This window comes from Entelurus aequoreus, linkage group LG09 (genome assembly GCF_033978785.1).
Source record: "Entelurus aequoreus isolate RoL-2023_Sb linkage group LG09, RoL_Eaeq_v1.1, whole genome shotgun sequence".
In the NCBI taxonomy this organism is placed as follows: domain Eukaryota; kingdom Metazoa; phylum Chordata; class Actinopteri; order Syngnathiformes; family Syngnathidae; genus Entelurus; species Entelurus aequoreus.
This window is the reverse complement of record NC_084739.1, coordinates 39,983,079-39,996,714: the sequence shown is the minus strand read 5'-3', so window position 1 is coordinate 39,996,714 and position 13,636 is coordinate 39,983,079. Positions and strand designations below refer to the sequence as shown.

The following is a 13,636-nucleotide window of genomic DNA, read 5'->3' as shown; positions in this document are numbered from 1 at the left end:
GTGCTTTTAATTGTGATCATCCTTAAATGATCCTGTGGACTGGTGCATAGATTATACAATATTATTGGCATAGATGACAAGGACATTTTATGGATAAGCATAACTCAAACAAGCATACTTGACAAATTGAATAATCCAGGCAGGGATTTTCTTGAGCCAGTTGTTGATTTAAGACAATCCGATTGTGCTGGTACTGCAGCTTTTGTTCTTGCTGATCTTTTAAGATCTGCTATGAGATGCCTGTGGTGGCAGCAGACTCCAGAAAGCTTAAAACTGTTTTTCCTAGCATCTTCATGATCAAATATGGCTGATAGATGCATTGTTACAGGTTGTAGCAATACCCCTGACCCCTGACAGGTTAGTTTTACCCTACTGATGATGTCTATGAGGAAAGTATGAACCTCTCCAGTCAAATTGGCTCATGCAAAATGGGACGGACCAAGTGAGAGGAGTGTAATTTGCAGCAATCTTTTCAATGGTTCAGACTTCAAAGAAGAAGAGTTTGGATGGACAAAATATAAAATACTTAAGCCAAGTGCAATCCCAAAACTCAAGAACCAAGAAAGACTGAGTCAGAAACTGTAGATAAATGGAGGAACAAGAGCAGAGTTAAAAAAAACGATAGAAAAAGAAAGTAAGCGGCTAGTGTTTTACTTTGTGTCCTCTCCTACTGATGTTTTCATCAAGATGTTCGAGGAAATGCTAAAAGGCCATGAGGAAACATGGGATATATGGTGTCTATGGAAGAGGAGGGAATGCTGATTATTTTAAAATGTGTTTTACTCATAATGGTAACCACATCCATTTTGAAGTAACCATGAGCCAGGATGATAAAAATGTGTATTTACGTGAACAAACTAGTAGTTATACATGCTTTTATCCACAATGTCAATATGGGGAAATTGGCTGCAGTTCTGTAGATAACGTCACACCATATCGAGTCTAATGATGAAAAGGGAGCATTCCAAGTACAGATAGGTATCTACCCATTACTCAAAAACTAATTGATATTTTGGGAAATGACTGCCAGATTAATTTCAGGAGCAAAACATACCTAAACCGAACATGTTAGTGAGATTTTCATCATCTGGACACTATAGGTTATTTCAGTACACATAGCAGGTAGCCAACAGTTTGCATGCAAATGTTTAATTATTGTTGCTTTTTCTCATACAAGAATATTTTAATTTTAAGCATATCGTCAATCTACATTACCTATGCAAAAGCTTACCAATCACAGCTATGCGGTCTTCGTCCCTGCCTACGCAAAGCTTGAATTTTTGGGAGGTGCACGTCAAGTTTTGCCGGAATGGGGAGGGTGGACGCAAGCCGAAGTCGCTCACGCTAGCTAGGTGACGTGAGAGCATATTTCCACCTTTAGGATCACATTTGAAAGATTTGGAATTGTGAACAATGATTCAACTGATTCAATCACCTCATGTTTATATTCTTCATGCCTTCATTGTAGAAAATGTACCACAATTCTAGTCTGGAGGAGAAGAAGGAGAATATTTGAATAATCCAAAACCAAATGACCTGCAGTGGATGCAGACTGAAATGAAAGGGACGTAAATGGTGACACAGAAGGGGCTTTATCTGTAAGTCATTACCCACCACTCAATTCCCACAAGACTTAGACTTCTCCTGCTCCATGCTGAGCACACTCCTGCCGGGAGAGTGATTGCCACATTTACCTCAACAAGCTCTCGCTGCTCTTTTTCATTGTTTCATGTCTTCCAACCTCATGCTCCCTCGTCCCCTCAGTGCTTTTTCCAGTCCTCTCTTCGGCTCCTTGTAGGCATTCAGTTGCCTTTGTTTTGCAAGAGTCATTACAACACTTACACAAACAAAAATATGTGAATGTAGGATCATGTTTATTCACTGAATAAGCATCATTACAAATCGTACACCAGCATAAAATCCAGAAAAAGAACACAAAAAAAGTTTGGAAATCAAAAGTGATTGAGAGTGGTGAATCACAGTCAAGGAGGAGTGGATGCCTATGCATTTCTCTGCCAAGGCTCAATGTACTCGAGACCAAGATGAGCAAATATGTCCTCTTCAGTTGAAGCTGCCAGGAACTCTCTCTGTCAGGGAGGCAAACAAGTACAAAGTCAGAAGTGTCAGCAGAAATGTGTGAAAACTGACACTCTTATCTTATGCATGGCCATGCTTTACACTCACTCGTACACAAATACATAGCAGTAGAATTTACTAAGTCTAATGGCCCCCATGTTGTACAATACAGAATTGTAATTATTAAAATTAACACCAATTGCACATCACAACTTTGATGTGTATTAAGCCTCCATCCTTCTTGGCTGAAAGAGGGTGATGATGATGATGAAGAAGAATCCACTCATACAAACTTGCTCAACAAAGAGAACTTTATTCACAGCGTGGCAAGTATAAGAACAAGACTGTAGTCTCTGAGGACCCAGGTCATTTGACAGCTCACCTTCTGGGCCTTCACCCGCCAACCAGTGATGTCATCAACCCATTATCTGTGAGTTGGACACTGTAAGTCATTGTATCGATTAGGAACCAGATGGTGCCCTGTCTCTCTTACAGTGTCAGTCAGTTTGCCATTCAAGGGCCAAATCACTGACCTCCAACGTGGCCACCATCGTCCTGTTATCACTGCTTCCTCATAACTCCCCAAGATAGACACTCATCATCCTTCAGAAGTCGATCCCAGGGGCTAACGTATGTAAGTGTCCGTGATGTTTTACGACCCCTAAATTTAAGTATATATAAGGCTGTATCATAGAAGTTTAAAATTATTTTCGCCTGCCCAAACACAAACATTCTAATCTGTATTTTTTTCCCTGGCTGCAAGCGACATGGCAAGGTTGCTGCTTCGAGAGGACTGTGCAGCAAAGACGCATCAAACTCCTTCCCTGTCTTTCATAGACACACACCTGTTGTTGTTGACTTTTGTTGGACTGACTGGCCGTGTTACCGCGTTTGTGAGAGCACTAAGGTCACGGAACAGAGACACGCTGCAGGCTTACACACACATATGAATCCGCGGAAAATACACGCCACACACACACACACATACCTCAGCCCCTATTCCACGCCTTCGACGCTTCATCCCACGTGGTATGATGGAACACAGCGCAGCGCCCCTAGTGGCTGGAAGCTTTGAGCCGGATGCCCACCCACTCACCCCTCATTGCAAGTCTCGAGTTGTATGTTGTAATATGTATAAGTGCTTTGCAAAGGAGGTTTTTTCCCATTCCAGGTTGCAACCCTCCCCCCAATAGGAGCCCGGTCTGAGATCGGATTTAAACGTTGTATTTGTGTTCTAGAATATTGGTTGGGAAAAGACCAAAATTTAATGGTCAAATCAGCATCAGAACCCAACATTGATCAAACATTGTCAAAAAGCATGTTGTTTCAATGTTATGATTGAGTTGCTCAACGTCAGGACCAAACTCAACAAGTTCTCAACAGTGTTTTAATGTCTTGTGCCTGCTGAGATTCTACTGCCAAACTTTCTGTTCATTTCAAACAGGCATGTTTCCGTTGCCCCCAAGACTTTAGTCAATTGTTATGTACTATGTTTTAATGTATTCTTTATTTTCCTATTATATCAAATATTAATTAGACAGTGGTGTATTCATTTTCGATGTATTTGCAATTGTGATTTAGGTTTTGTGACATTTGAGAATGTTTTGTATGGCATTTCTGGTCATTTAAGATCACTTGCTGTGAAGACATGCTGTGAGGAGACTGGTGTACTGCAGATCCCTGTGTCTTAATGCTGCTGCAATACTTTCCGTTTATTTCATACAGAAATAAATACGCCACCTGTTTCGGCTAAAGAAAATCCCTCAGTCCCCTTGTCCTCCGAGCACAACGCAATACGCAACGCAGACTCGATCCGGCTTTGACACATGCTCACCCACACGAGTGTATGAAAGGATTAAAAAACAGATGCATCGGCCGCCGTGCAGAGTTTAAACAAGTGAGTTTGAGTTTATTTCGAACATGCAAGCATACAACATGATACATCACAATTTCCAGTTTCTCTTTTCAACATGTTCGAAAAGGAGTAGGAAGAAGCAGAGCTTATTTAATCCTACCCCTTTTCTTTACATAACAGTTGCAAAACTTTTTGTTCACTTCCTGTTCACAATTTTTTCACAATAAACTCCATAAGTAATCACAATAAAAATAAATAAATAAATAATAGTAAGAATTTAATAATAATAATTGGTGAGCGACACCATTAATCACCCTCAACCCCCCCCTGGCGCTTTGCCATTGTTATTTTTCACTGCACGTGTACCTATCCTGAAGGTTTGAACTCGGTAGAGGACGGGGCACAATTATCGAACACGACCGCCCTCAAAATATCAACCTACTTGTGACATACAGCAGCTTTAAAAGAACAGTTTAAAGTGGGCTCATAGTGACATTCTTCTGAACCACAAAAAAGGAACACCACCAGCGGCTGCAATATGTTTCCAATAGTGGTTTAAAAGAACAAACCTAGCAAATACATGAATCTTCACCCCTCTGAATGCAAGCACTCTAGCAGCAGCAGGCAGCTGACAGCTGGCATTTGCTCCGGTGATGACTTGGGTCACAGCAAACGTTGATGAAAATACTGTGGCTTCGGTCTTGTCGAGAGAGCGACTTGACGGGGCTTTGGAGCTAGGCTTGGCATAATGTACCCTTTTCTTTGTCCTTTTATGCTTGATAATTCTTCCCGCTTGTGTGTCAACATCATCTGGAACAAAGCTGCATTTTCCCACGCTACGGGATGGAACAAGGGTCACACAGGATGCATGCATGTTAACCAAACGTCAATAGTGCCTTCAAAGGAAATTTTCGTTAACTGTGACAGCCCTACTTGTATTGTTTACTTTACTGGATGTTAATGTCCACAGCAAAATCTTAAGGTAATGTTGTCTTTTTACTTGCTTATGCCTTGTCTATGAACGTTCTCAATCATCCAGGTCGTTGTCATCTCAGGGCATTCATTCGATCGCAACTGGACTGTTTGGTTTGTCTTAGAAGACATTTCCCCTCTCATCCTAGTAGGCTTCATCAGTTTGTGCTCATAGACTTAGATTGGTCAGGTCTAGTCTACCGGCTGGTGCCAAAACCCCAAATATTTATACTCCAAAGCCAGGAGGGTGTGCCTGGGCAAGGATGGTTTTCTCCTATCGTAGTGAGAAAAACAACTGTCGTGATGCAAACGAGCAATCGTACTGTCAATGCTAATGTAAGTCGAAGTGTAATTCCACTCGTTAGCATGGGGTATTGAGGTAAAGTGCATCCAGTTAAAGAAATAACAAGAACAGAGTGGATGAGAAGGAAAAGGGTGACAGACGAAAACATATTGCCATTCCATATGTTTCAGGTCTATCTGAGAAACTTTGAATATTTTTTAACCAACACAACATCACAGTACACTTCAAACCAGGCAACACCCTGAGACAGAGACTAGTACATCCTAAAGACCGGACACCCCACACCCACAACAACAATCTGGTGTATGCTATTCAGTGTAATGATGAATGCACTGATTCATATTTTGGGGAAACAGATTCTGGACAGGGAGAACGGATGGTACAGAAGAGGAGTGAGGGAAGCCATCTATGTCAAGGTTGAAAAACCATCCCTGAACAGAGGAGGTGGTCTGCTACACCATCTGTCTCCCACATACAACACTGTCCTTTCAACCATTCCTAAAACACTCTACAATTTAGCCTCCAACAAATATCAGGAATAAAAACATTCTGGTCACAGAAGGTGACCAGAATACCATTTGTATACAACTGGATGGAATGCTTACGTGGGGGATTCCGACTATTTTGGACTGGTAGTAGTCGATTTACAGTGATCGTTCTGCCACACAATACGTCAGTGCTAACAAGGAGAAATTACACTTTGACAACTGTCGTTGGCTTTGACAGTTAGGATTGCTAGTTTGCATCAAAACAGTGGTTTTCTCACTACAACAGGGGTAAACCATCATAGCCCAGGCACAACCTCCTGGTTTTGGAGTATAAATATTTGGGGTTTTGGCACCAGCCGCCAGACTAGATCTGACCAATCTGAGTCTATGCGCCTACTCAGATGAGAGGCACAACGTTTTCTAAAACAAACCACACAGTCCAGTTGCGATCGATTAATGCCCTGAGATAACTATGGCTTTGTTCACTCTTCAGGGCAATTCCAATTTTTTTTTGCCCATATGCGACCTGCATCAGATTTTTTCATGTCAGGGTGATCAGTGCAGTCCCGAATTTTTAAAAACCGATGCAGGTCTCTTTCATATGTGGAATAAATCGAATATATATGCAATGTGTCCTCAATGTGAATGCTCCTGCGCTCTGACCGCATTCATCCGACCAAAACGTCACCAAAAAATGATAAGTGTCATAATTATCCACCAAAATAGACAGTTATAAAATAAATTGTTGAAAAAGTTGAAAATAATATGTTTTAAGAACTCACGGAAAATTTTCACTACTTCTGTCTCCGACTGCTCACCCACAGGCACGCTTTTTCAAGCAGACATCGCAGCAAAATAAAAATGCCACAGCCAATACAGAATACTTGTCAGAGTTTGTTGTTGACGAACCCCAAGGTGCAGAGATGATGGCAGGCATTGAATGGGAAAACATGATTTAATTAAAATACTCTGGCAAAAAACAAACATAAGGGAACAAACAAAAGGCGCGCACAAGGCGGAGAACAAACTAAGCTATAAACTAAAATAGCACAAAGCTAACTGTGGACAATAAACAAAAACACTTACTGTGACACGAAGGAACTATGACTAAGGCGGAGTGGACAAAAGTAGACGGAGCTACAACGACAAATAGGTAGAAGGTAAGTGACAAGTGACAAGTATTGTAATGACATTCAGGTAGACACTACAATGACAATAATCCAGCAGTGACTGGAGGGCAGGACAGGTTTAAATAGGCAGCTGGCTGACTGGCACCAGGTGTGGCCACGTGCCAATCAGCCACAGCTGAGGGGACAAAGCACTCAGGGAAAATCAGGAAATGAAGACAAAATAAAAGCACTGACAGGAAACTAAGAACAGGAAACCAAGACAAACGCAGAGGAAAACTAAAACTTGACCAAACTGTCAGGGACAACCCTGACAATACTCTTTCTTCTTAATCTTCTACACGCAATAGTTTCATTCAGAAAATATTTACTTTGATTGCACAAAACCCTTGTAATTGCTACAAATGCGCCAGTACTGAGACCGACTAAAGCTGAAGCCATTTTTAATTCTGTAAACACTGCGAGACGGGTCAGATTGCATTCACATTAGAAATTGCCAAATTGGACTCCACCGTAGCGTAATCGTAGCCTATTTGACCATACAGCTTTTTCCACCTGGCGTGCTTCTCCCACATCGTAACCTTGCTGTAAGTTAATGCTACTCTACAGATGAGTATTTTCCCTGACAAATCACTGCCAGGCTATTAACTGCGGGCTGTCTACCAATGCCACATTATGGGGGTTATGTCTCCATAAGAGCAGTGACGAGGTCTGACTCACCTTGGGAGCGAGACCGCCTGGAGAGAGAATGAGCTGGGATTTTGACACATTCTGTCTTCAAGTCCTAAACTGAACCTGACATGTTGCGAAAAGATGGGAGGACAAGCCAAAAGAGCGTCAGCCAACCCTGTCAACTGAAGGCAGAGTAACTGTAACAGGAAACAATGAGTCATCATTCAGGGGACGAGGGATCACTATGAGGCATGTCTCCAAGTATTGCAGCTTGTTACTAATGATGCAAAGGACAGGTTGGCCACGCGGCAGAGAAAGAAAGTGTGAGTGTTCCATGAAGCGCTTTAATCACGCCTCTTAGTTTAGTTCTTTGCATTCAGGTTTAATTTGATTCAAGTTGAGGCATCACCCAACGTTGTATACTGTAAACATACAGTATACGTTCCATGGAGTTTGGAGAAATGAATTCAAAATATGCATGGATCAGGACCTATGTCTGAAATATGTATTTGTTAATGTTGTATTATATGAACAGGAATACTGTAAAGCATGGGTCGCCGACCAGTCGATCTTTGGGACCCTACCGGTCGATTGTGAAAATATTGGGAAAACAATTAATTATTAATGGGACATCAGTGACACCCTCACCCAGACCCGGCCGCCAAAAGTCAAGCAATTTAACCCCTAAACCCGCACGCCTCTGCCTCTCTCTCTTCAGCCTCTCATCCCGTGGCCCTCGACACGACTGCACACTACACCCACCCGTCTCGCACACGCACACTGCATGACGTGCTCACAAATCATTAAGCTGCAACAATACATTAAGGCTGACTGTTAAATCGCATCTAACATTTTTTAGCATTCAAGATCAAACAACTCTTCCCTCAACCCTGAGTCCATGACCATCATCACTCGTCTGCGACGGGAACTAACAAGCCAAATATGGGAGTCTGTGAACATTGCTCCAATGTACGAATTTTGTGTCGATTTATTGTGCATACAAAACTAAACATTGACTTGTGCAAAGGTAGTAATAAAAGATAAAACAAGGCGGCAGCTAAAGGACTTCCGGTTTATCCCCTTTTTTTTTTTTTTAATCGCACAGGAAAAACCTGCCAGGTGAACAGCTGAAATTACTATTTCTGGCACTGATGTAAGACAACTCGCGTCCCATATGTGACCATAGGATGAACTAATATACTACGGCACTGCAACTATAGTGGCCATAAACAGTTAGTTTCTACAGCAGGGGTGCCCAAAACGCGGCATAGGGACCATCTGTGGCTCGTGACTCATTTGTCATTGGCCTTAGACACATTAAAGAAAAAAAAACACCATCAAAAATAGAGAAAACAGCAAGAAACAGACAGAAACCAAAGCAAGATCTACCCCTATATATGCGTATATATGTATATATGTAGATACATATATATATATATATGTATATATATATATATACATACACACGCAGACCCACTCGACATCCATTGCTTTCGGTCTCCCCTTGAGGGGGGGGGGGGTTTACCCACATATGCGGTCCTCTCCAAGGTTTCTCATAGTCATTCACATCGATGTCCCACTGGGGTGAGTTTTTCCTTGCCCGTATGTGAGCTCTGTACCGAGGCTGTCGTTGTGGCTTGTGCAGCCCTTTGAGACACTTGTGATTTAGTGCTATATAAATAAACATTGATATATATATATATATATATATATATATATATATATATATATATATATATATATATATATATATATGTGTGTGTGCGTGCGACATGTTTTCTTTTAAATGGCACATTCTATTCTTAGTCGCATTTGCGACTAAATTTGTCGCACCGTATAGCACTGCCCCTGTGAATGTGCGACCAAAATAAATAATCTGCATTTATACGTGATTAATGCGATATTGTTTTATGATTAATCACATGAGTTAAAGTGTTCACTTTGACAGTCATTATTTCTGGGTATATGTAATGCTTGATTAAAATCCGACACGTCAGGGAAAACTGCGATGTGGTGGCGACTTTTCCAGGTTGTACCCTGCCTTCAGCCCGAGTGCAGCTGGGATATGCTCTAGCACCCACAAAACCAAGAGGGACAAGCGGTAGAAAATGGATGGATGGATGGACGACAGAGAAGATGATGTCTGGATGGCATTAATTAAAAATGTTTAAATTCATTTGAAATGGTAACATTTCTACATTAATTTGAGTTCTGATCTTTTCAGTTCTGACAGACACATTTATCTTTGCAGCAGTAAAAGTCAAAGCCATAACTATAAAAAAAGACCTCAGCTGTAATATAATTTCATTATTCCTAAAAGGTCCACCTCTTAAAACCGCTCTACTTTGACATTCGATAAATAATTCACGTTTATGGTTATGTCACACAAAATATTTAATCAGTGCTGATAGGAGGAATACAACATTTTGTTTTTTTTAAGAAAACATTGTACTCTTGTCGAACAACTATTTTACAGAGACCATCCTGAGGCACATTAAAGAACCCATAGCATCCAAATGACCACAATTTAATTAACCAGTTCACATCACGTATGTTTTGCTCCTGAAAATGAATCTGGCAGTCATTTTCTAAAATATCAATCAGTTTTTGAGTAATCAGTGAATAACTAATAACTAATAAGAATCGATATGCAGTCCGCTCTTGGTGTGATGTCTACAGGACTGGATCCCATTTCCCACATTGACAGTTTAATAAAAACAATTATTTTTATCACTAAGTTGCTTTTTTTTTGTAGCCATGGTCCATGATTACTCCAAAACTGACATGATTAACATTACGTGTTCCCTCATGCTCGTTCAGCATTTCCTCAAGCAGATAAGGACACAAAATAGAATACAAGCAGCTTATCTTCTGTTTTCAGTTTTTGAACATCATTCTGATCTTCTCTCTCTATTTTGAATGCAGTTCTGACTCAGTCTTTCTCCACTCGAAAGTGCTCCTGATTTTCGAGATTGCATTTGGCTAATTGAATCTTTTATACTTTCTCCATCCAAATGTCAAAAAAATATTTTTATTTGAAGTCAGAATAATTAAAATGCTGCCTGAGTGCAACTGGGATAGGCTCTAGGTCCGGCTGCATCAAACACTAAATATATCCAAACATTCAATAAAGTCTAATACAAGTACAGCAACAAGAGAAATAACCCACACTTTTTTTTTTGTAAAGTAAATCTGTACAACAGATATGGGCATCTATATCAACAATCAAAAAAACATGCAGACACAAACAGTATGACTGCAGTTAATGGTGCGGCAAGCTCTACCATATTGAACTTCAAGGTGATGAAAGATTGAGGCTTTGAGGCGGAGTGGAAGAAAACATGAAAAAATAAGATTTGATATGGCTAATGTGATTTGCTGTAAATCCACTTCTGCGACAATACAGATGTGCCCACTGTTCCGAAAAAAAACCCAAAGAAACACACAAGATGAGATTTTTAAAATGACCAAGTCAACCGTTGTAAGTATCAGGAATGAAGCTCTTTCTGTGCTACTCTGTTCAAGTCCGAAAATCCTTACATACCCCAAGGGATGTTCTGATTTATTTACTTTGCACAACACTCCGTGTTGGAACCTGGTGCCTCAGACTTCTCCACCTTGGGCGAACACTGGAAGACTAGACTTAAAAATGCAAAAATATAATTGTATCCTTGTTTTTTTATAAAGGGGCGATTAGAACCTAGAACAGCTGATCACTGAAAAGCATCTATCTGAGAGGCATGGCTATCATCACATATTTTTGTTGTATGTACTCGCACAGAGTCAGTTGTACAGTGTTTTGGCTCGCTTTACAACCAAAATCTGGCAAGTTTGGCTATTGTGAGTTCCCTGATCCATGATATACAGTTGTGGTCAAAAGTTTACATACTCTTGTAAAGAACATAATGTCATGGCTGTCTTGAGTTTCCAATCATTTCTACAACTCTTATTGTTTTTGTGATAGAGTGATTGTAGCACATACTTGTTGGTCACAAAAAACATTCATGAAGTTTGGTTCTTTTATGAATTTTTTATGGGTCTACTGAAAATGTGACCAAATCTGCTGGGTCAAAAGTATACATACAGCAATGTTAATATTTGCTTATATGTCTCTTGGCAAGTTTCACTGCAATAAGGCGCTTTTGGTAGCTATCCACAAGCTTCTGGCAAGCTTCTGGTTGAATTTTTGACAACTCTACTTGACAAAATTGGTGCAGTTCAGCTAAATTTGTTGGTTTTCTGACATGGACTTGTTTCTTCAGCATTGTCCACAGATAATTTATAATTATCCCCGTACTTTAATTTGAAGGTTGTGAGCTAAACAGGAAGCTATGAGTATTATTTAAATGTGTTTTGACTTAAATAAAGAAGTTGATGGCGACGGGGGAGCAACACGGTTGACACCCAGCCGACTCAAAGAGTAACACCACACCCCGTGTCCACACTTCGGAAGTGGTTTTATGAGAACAATGCTACGTGACAGGAAGTGAGCAACCGGTAGAAATAGCCACTACAGGTGTGTTTATGTGCTGAGTCAGGAATAAACAGTTCCTGTGATACTGAAAGTGGTTCAGGTCGACTTGTTACATGTAACAAACATAACATCGCATAAGCATCGTCAGCCATGCCACAAGTGAGTCAAACGTATCCATGAAAATACGAAGAAGCTGCCGCTGCTGTCTCTTGACGTGTTTGGAGTACATTCTATTGTGTGGAAAACATTTGTTTTTCTTCTTAAAAAGGTATGTTACATGTTAAAATTAAAGTTAAAGTACCAATGATTGTCACACACACACACTAAGTGTGGTGAAATTTGTCTTCTGCATTTGACCCATCCCCTTGTTCACCCCCTGAGAGGTGAGGGAAGCAGTGAGCAGCAGCAGTGGCCGAGCCCGGAAATCATATTTGGTGATTTAACCCCCAATTCCAACCCTTGATGCTGAGTGCCAAGCAGGGAGGTAATGGGTCCCATTTTTATAGTCTTTGGTATGACTCGGCCGGGGTTTGAACTCACGACCTACCAATCTCAGGGCGGACACTCTAACCACAAGGCCCCTGACCAGGTGGCATTATGAAATAGATAATATTATATATATTATAAAATGGTGGTATTTTGGGTGGCTAAGCGATCAAATTGATTTCAAGCAATTCATTTCAATGTGCGAGTTTGATTTGAATTACGAGTGTTTTGAGTTAGGAGCTCGGGTTATGGAACCACTTGATCTTGTAAGTTGAAGTACTACTGCGGCATCTTAGTCCATGATGATGGTTACTGTCTTAGAGCAGTTTTGAACGGGCATGCAGCCAATGTTAATTTTTCTTTACGATGCTTAATTTCACTGCACTTTTCATTTTCTCTTACTTTTTTTTGGCACCCTGCCACCAGAAGAGTGCCTCATGCTCGAGGGACATAATGGAGGTTAAAATAGTAAGATAAAAACAAAAGTAATTCCTTTATATATGCATACAGTGCAGTGGCGTGCGATGAGGTTAATGTCAGGTGAGGCACTGACTTCATCACAGTCAGATTTACAAACATATGAACCCCAAAGAGTATCTTATTCACCATTTGATTGGCAGCAGTTAACGGGTTATGTTTAAAAGCTCATACCAGCATCCTTCCCTGCTTGGCACTCAGCATCAAGGGTTGGAATTGGGGGTTAAATCACCAAAAATTATTCCCGGGCACGGCGCCGCTACTGCCCACTGCTCCCCTCACCTCCCAGGGGGTGAACAAGGGATGGGTCAAATGCAGAGGACAAATTTCACCACACCTAGTATGTGTGTGACAATCATTGGTATACTTAACTTTAACTTTACACTTACAAACTGTAGCACACAAAAAAGCACATTTAATAAAAAAAAACGTTATTATGGTCTTACCTTTACTTATAAGTGCGGGAGCAGTGATGTTCGTGTTGGAAGAGTTGTGAATGAAACAAATATGAAACCCGCGCTGCAGTGCAGGTGTACCTAATGTTGTGTCCCTGTTCACGGCTCCTCCAGCGCGCTGCGCGAGCATTGTTGTTTTTGCACCTTTTGGCTTCATGTTAAGTGACTTTTTTTGGGTGGATTCGGTCTTGCACGTGGAGGGTTTGGGTGTGGGCTTTGGTTGGTGTGGCGCTCCCGTCGGGCGGTGCAT

General features: G+C 40.9%; 1 protein-coding gene across 1 annotated transcript in view; it reads right to left on the bottom strand.

Annotated features, from left to right (window-relative positions):
• Positions 1 to 2,000: 2,000 nt before the first annotated feature.
• Positions 2,001 to 13,636, bottom strand: part of dntt (deoxynucleotidyltransferase, terminal) — a 224,052-nt gene continuing 212,416 nt past the window's right edge. The window contains exon 11 of the mRNA XM_062058758.1: positions 2,001 to 2,087. Within this exon, the coding sequence (XP_061914742.1) occupies positions 2,001 to 2,087 (87 nt within the window). The remainder of the gene's footprint in view (positions 2,088 to 13,636) is intronic.